The 5,757-nt window shown below is 59.8% G+C and overlaps 2 protein-coding genes across 2 annotated transcripts; both read left to right on the forward strand.

Moving 5' to 3' along the window:
• The first annotated feature begins 706 nt into the window (after positions 1-706).
• On the forward strand, positions 707-2,488 carry SDHAF2 (succinate dehydrogenase complex assembly factor 2). Its single transcript, XM_029965956.1, has 4 exons — positions 707-739; positions 1,202-1,572; positions 1,814-1,923; positions 2,199-2,488. The coding sequence occupies exons 1-4, from the start codon at positions 707-709 to the stop codon at positions 2,327-2,329; spliced, it is 645 nt and encodes a 214-aa protein (XP_029821816.1). The 3' UTR covers positions 2,330-2,488.
• Positions 2,489-2,645: 157 nt separating this feature from the next.
• Positions 2,646-4,697, forward strand: LOC108638798. The gene is made up of 3 exons (XM_018067909.1): positions 2,646-3,093; positions 3,168-3,385; positions 4,498-4,697. The coding sequence occupies exons 1-3, from the start codon at positions 2,801-2,803 to the stop codon at positions 4,695-4,697; spliced, it is 711 nt and encodes a 236-aa protein (XP_017923398.1). The 5' UTR covers positions 2,646-2,800.
• Positions 4,698-5,757: the final 1,060 nt, after the last annotated feature.

Genomic DNA, 5,757 nt, shown 5'->3' on the forward strand with positions numbered 1-5,757 from the left:
GGGAAAAAGGGCAGGGAAGGGGAAAAGGGGAGGAGAAGCGGGAAAAGGGGAGGGAGAGGGAAAGAGGGGAAGAAAGGAGGAGGAAAGGATGGGGGGGGAAGGGGAAAAGGGGCGTAACAGGGCAAGAAGGGAGAAAGGGAAGGGGGGAAAAGGAGAGGAAAAGAGGATTTGGGGGGAAGGGGGGAAAAAAGGAGGGGGCAAGGGAAGGGAAAAGCGGAGAAAAGAGGAAGTGGGGGGGAAGGGGGACAAAAGGAAGGGAAGGGGGGAAAGAAGGGGAAACGGGGGGTATGGGGTGTAAAGGAGGAAAAAGGGAAGGTGGAAAGCGGGGGAAGAAGAGGGGAAAAGGAGGGAAGGAGAAGGGGGAAAAGGAGAGGATAGGGATTTGGAGGAGAAGGGGTGTTACGACCCACCCCAGAAAAAGGGGAAGGGGGGAGTAACTCAGGTTTTTATCAATAATTCCCTTGGGGTGGATTAAAGTGAAACGACACTAAATAATCGGTGTCTGAAAACAAAGTTTATTTTAACAATTTTGTATCAACAAGCATGCTAGCAGTTTGGGTGTTGTCATAAAACAATGCAACATAGAGATAACTTTTGGGGGGGGAGAAACTGTTTAGGGGAGAGGAAAACCAGGATGAGAGTAAGGGAAAAGAGAAGCTGAGAGTATAAAAGAAATGGACATAGTCACTGCTCACTGGGTCCAGCGATGCTTGAGAGTGATGGTCTTGATTCGCAGGCGGTGGGGGAAAAGGAGAACCCCCAAATTCTCAAAGTCACCAGTCAGTTTATATACCCTCAGCATGCTTTTGCACCTCCCTGGCATGAGGAGTTGTTTGCCTTTTAGGGCTTAGCACTGGAGGGAGGGATGGGCCCGGTTGGCTACCTGAGGTGTCTTCTTGCCTTTTAGGGCTTAGCCCCTGTGAGGCAACTCCTTGCCCTTTTAGGGCTTAGTCCACCTGAGGCATCTCCTTGCCTTTTTAGGGCTAAAGTCAAAACCTGCAAACTCCTGGAATGCATAAATCATTAACTATTTCAGTCTCTGACAAGGGGGAAAAGAGGGGAAAGTGGGAAAGGGGGGAAAAAAGGGAAAGGAAAGAGAAGGAAAGGAGGGGAAAAGGAGGGTCTGGGAGGGAAGGTGGGAGAAGGGTGGGAAAAGGGGGGTCTGGGGCGAAAAGGGGATTTGGGAGACTTTTGGGATAAGGGATTGGGGGCAGCAGGATGTGAGAAAGTGTTATGGGATGTGGCTGCCCCGGGGGGACTTTGGGAGCAGCAGAGTCTGGGTGTGGTTTCGGATTGGGAATCATGTCCTGCAGGATTTGGGGGGGTCCCAGCCCTGACATCCCTGGGCATTCCCTGTTCCCAGCTCCGCTCCCTGCGCCGGCAGCTGGCGTTGCCAGTGATCCCCTGGCGTGGATACCGCGGGGATTCTCCATCGGATTCCGGGAAGGATGTGCTGGAGATCCCGCTGCCCCCCTGGCAGGAGCGTCCCGAGGAGCCGCTGGACACCAAGAGGGCCCGGCTGCTCTACGAGAGCAGGAAAAGGGGGATGCTGGAAAACTGCATCCTGCTGAGGTGGGATTGGCTCCAGGCACGTCCCGGGGGGGCATTAACGGGGAAGAGCCCTGAGAGTTGCGGGAAGAGCTTAGTGAGGGACTGCACAGCCAAAATCCACGGGATAAACCATCCCAAGGGTGGTTCAGGATCCAGTGGGGTGGATGGAGCAGAGCCAAAATCCTTTGGAGGATGTGTGTAAATCCTGGGATGCGTGGGGACCTCTTCTCCCATCTCCCACCTATATCTATCCCTTTTCCAGCCTCTTTGCCAAGGAAAACTTGGGCAGGATGAGCGAGGAGCAGCTGAACCGCTACGACCGGCTCATCAACGAGCCCAGTAACGACTGGGACATCTATTACTGGGCAACTGGTGCGTGGGGACACCCCTTGGGACCCCGGGATGGGCCCTGGGAGATCAGGATGGGTCCCCAGGACACGGGGATGAGCCCCTGAAAGATGGGGATGGGTCACTGGGAGACCAGGATGGGTCAGTGGGACACCAGGATGGGTCACCTGGACACTGGGATGGGGCACTGGGAGACTGGGATGGGTCCCTGGACTTCAGGATAGGCCATTGGGATACTGGGGTGGTCCCCTGTGGTGCCTCGGGACCACACGGAGCTGATTTTCCCAGTTTTCCTGCAGAAGCCAAGCCGGCTCCGGCGGAATTCGAGCACGACGTGCTGGACATGCTGCGGGAATTCGCCAAGAACAGGAACAGGGAGCAGCGGCTGCGGCAGCCGGACCTGGAATACCTGTTTGAGCCCCCGCCCTGACCCCTCCATGCCCGTTCCCCGGAGCAGCGCAGGGACACGGGGATCTGTGGAATCGCTGCTGCCTTCCCTGTGGTTCTCCTCCTCTCTCGGCAGCCGCTGGACACTGTGGAATGCTGGAATGCTGAATAAAGCCGGGGCTGCTGGCCCTGCTTCCCTACATTGTGACCTCAGGGTCCGGTCCTTGGGGACATTCCCACCTCGCTCTGGCACATCCCATCCCACTGATATCCCTAATTCCCACCTGCCCCCTTTTCCCTGGCTCCCAGGGAGGTGGCCCCACACCTGCTTCAAGCTCCACGTTCCCGGTGCTCTGGGACTCCCCGGAGTCCCGTTGTCGCGGTTGCCAGGAGACCGAATCACATTCCGCGGCAACATTGCACACCCTCTCGGCCGGCCGGGAAGGCCGGGAGCCGCTGCCAGCACCTCCAACCATGGCGTAGGGCCCTTCCCTGGGGTTATCCCGGTGCCAGGATGCCTTCCCTGCCGCAGGATTCCCCCGCCGGGGGCTTGGGCACGGGATTCCCGCTGGTGAGGGTGCACGGCGGGGACCGCTCTGACCTGCTGAGCTTCTACGTCACCACCTACGAGGTGTCCTTTGGGAAGAGACCCCCGGGATTGTCCCACAAGTTCGAGGGGCGTGTTTTGGGGGTCAAACCCCCCGACCAGGCGTCCGTGCACCCGCTCCTGGGGGTCCATTCCGGATCCGGATACGTCACCAACAACTACTCGGCCCTCTCGTCCCTGATCACCCCGCGCCCTGAGTGGTAGGTCCCCTCTTCGGGACGAGTCTGGGGGGGAAAATGTTGGGATCGCTCTGTCACGGCCATTCCCGCCGCAGCCCGGACCCCTTCGTGTCCATGTCCACCACCTCCGAGGATTTCAGGCCCTTCGGGCGCCCACAGTTCCAGAGGATCCTGCCCCAGTGTGTGGAGGAGCCGGAGTGCTCGTATCCCCCCGAGTTTTCCCTGTCCCGGATCCGTTACGAGGGGCTGAAGCCTCCAAAGTTATCCAGGGGATCCAGCGCCAAGAGCAGCTGCACCAGTCCTGCCCAGCCAGGTATGGATTTGGGAGGGGGGGATCCAGGGAAAGCTCCCTGGGAGGGTTTGGGGTGTTGGGACCCCAGGGAAAGCTCCATTCCCAAGAAGATTTTGGGGTGTTGGGATGACAGGGAAAACTCTATCCACACCAGAGTTTGGGGTCTTGGTGGTTCCAGGCCCAGCTCCATCCCCAGGAGGGTCTGTCATATTGGGATCCCAGGGAAAGCTTCATCCCCAGGAAGATTTTGGGGTCCTACATAAAGCTCCATCCCCGGGAAGATTTTGGGATCCCCAGGAAAAGCTCCATTCACAGGAAGATTTTGGGGTGTTGGGATCCCAGGGAAAGCTCTATCCACACCAGAGTTTGGGGTCCTGGTGGTTCCAGGCCCAGCTCCATCCCCAGGAGGGTTTGTCATATTGGGATCCCAGGGAAAGCTTCATCCCTGGGAAGATTTTGGGATCCCCAGGAAGATTTTGGGGTCCTAGAGAAAGCTCCATCCCCAGGAAGATTTTGGGATCCCCAGGGAAAGCTCTGTCCACACCAGAGTTTGGGGTCCTGGTGGTTCCAGGCCCAGCTCCATCCCCAGGAAAGGTTTTGGGATACTGGTGGTTCCAGGCCCAGCTCCATCCCCAGGAAGGTTTTGGGATATTGGTGGTTTCAGGCCCAGCTCCATCCCCAGGAAGGTTTTGGGATATTGGTGGTTCCAGGCCCAGCTCCATCCCCAGGAAAGGTTTTGGGATACTGGGGGTTCCAGGCCCAGCTCCATCCCCAGGAAGGTTTTGGGATACTGGGGGTTCCAGGCCCAGCTCCATCCCCAGGAAGGTTTTGGGATATTGGTGGTTCCAGGCCCGGCTCCATCCCCAGGAAGGTTTTGGGATATTGGTGGTTCCAGGCCCAGCTCCATCCCCAGGAGGTTTCAGGGATGTTGGTGGTCCCGGGGCCAACTCCAGCTCCGGGGATTTTGGTGGTGTCAGTCCTGGAACCGAATCTGAGGTTCTGGGATTGTTGGAGCCCCCCTGCCCTGCGTCCCCCACCCCCAAACACGGGGGCACAGGCGTATCCAGGTGATGGCAGGGCTGGGAACGGTGCTGGGAGCAGTGGGAATGCGCCTGCTCCGTGTGCTCCCACAGATCTCCCCCAGTGGAAGCCAGATTTGTCATCGGGCTGCCCCCCGAGGGACGCCTGCCATCTCCCTGCGGAGCCCGGTGTTCCCGCCCTGGATTCCTGCTGCCCCCAGAACCGCCACGTGAGCGAGGGCAGGGGGTGGCCAGACCCCTGTGGGGAGGGGATGCTGTATCCCGGTGCTCCCGGTCGGGAGGCTGCGGGGTGAGCGGGATCCCATCCCCGTGTCCGTGTCCCCTCCTCATCCCACCGTTCCCACACAGGGTTTGCCCGCCATGGGCCACCACCCCCCATTTGCCCCCCTGGAACTGCGAGTGGGACCACAGGAACCCAGCAAGAAGGTGGGTGTGGGAATGCCACCCGTCCCAACCCCCTTTCCCATGGGATCAGGCACCCGACCCGCCTCCATCCATCCATCCGTCCCGCAGGATCCGCAGGGATACTCCACCATCCACAACCAGCACCTGACCAACCTCTCACCCCTGGCTCCCATCGCTCCAGGTGAGTTTGGGGTGGGATTGCAGCCCCCCCCCCGCCGGGGAGGGGGAAATTCCGCCCTCACCAACGCTTCCCTCCCGGATTTCCCAGCCTGGTGGTCGCAGGGTCCCACCTGGGCTCCCAGATCCGTGGAGGGTGTCCAGGTCCCGCGTCCCAGCGGATTCAGCACCAACAACCTCCCCACCAACCTGTGGCACAACGACGACCCCTTCATGTGACCCCCAAAATCCCAGGAGTCCCAGCCTCGGCTTTTTTGGGAAGCTCCCAAATCCCCGTGAGAGCAATAAAGACCCTGCGCACGATCCCGGTCGGCCCCCCCCCTCGTCTTGGGGGGTTTTCTTGCGTCCCAAATCCTTCCGGGAAGGAGGATTGGAGGGGTCAGGGGGTGTCGCTTGTCCTACGGCCACCGGAGGGCGATACGAGCCCGTTTTTCCGAGCTGGATTTGGGATGACACAGCTGATTTGCGGCAGGAAAATCCAGGCAGGGCTGGGTGGGAAGCGGGAGGATGAGGAAGAGGAAGGACCCCGTAGGGTGGGCACGGGGGGCGCTCGGGGGGGCTTCGTCCATGTCCTCCCTGGCCACGGAGTAGTGAGAGGGCACTGGGAAGGGGGTCTGTGCTCTCAGAGGCGGCTCCTTGGGATGTGGGGGATCCCAGAGGGACCCCCACCCCCTGCTCCCTGGGGGTCCCAGAGGGCCCCCCACCCAGTTTAGGACCTCACACCCAGTTTAGGACCTCACACCCAGTTTAGGACCTCACACCCAGTTTAGG

Source organism: Manacus vitellinus, unplaced genomic scaffold (assembly GCF_001715985.3).
Source record: "Manacus vitellinus isolate BGI_N305 unplaced genomic scaffold, ASM171598v3 scaffold_127_pilon, whole genome shotgun sequence".
Taxonomy (NCBI): Eukaryota; Metazoa; Chordata; class Aves; order Passeriformes; family Pipridae; genus Manacus; species Manacus vitellinus.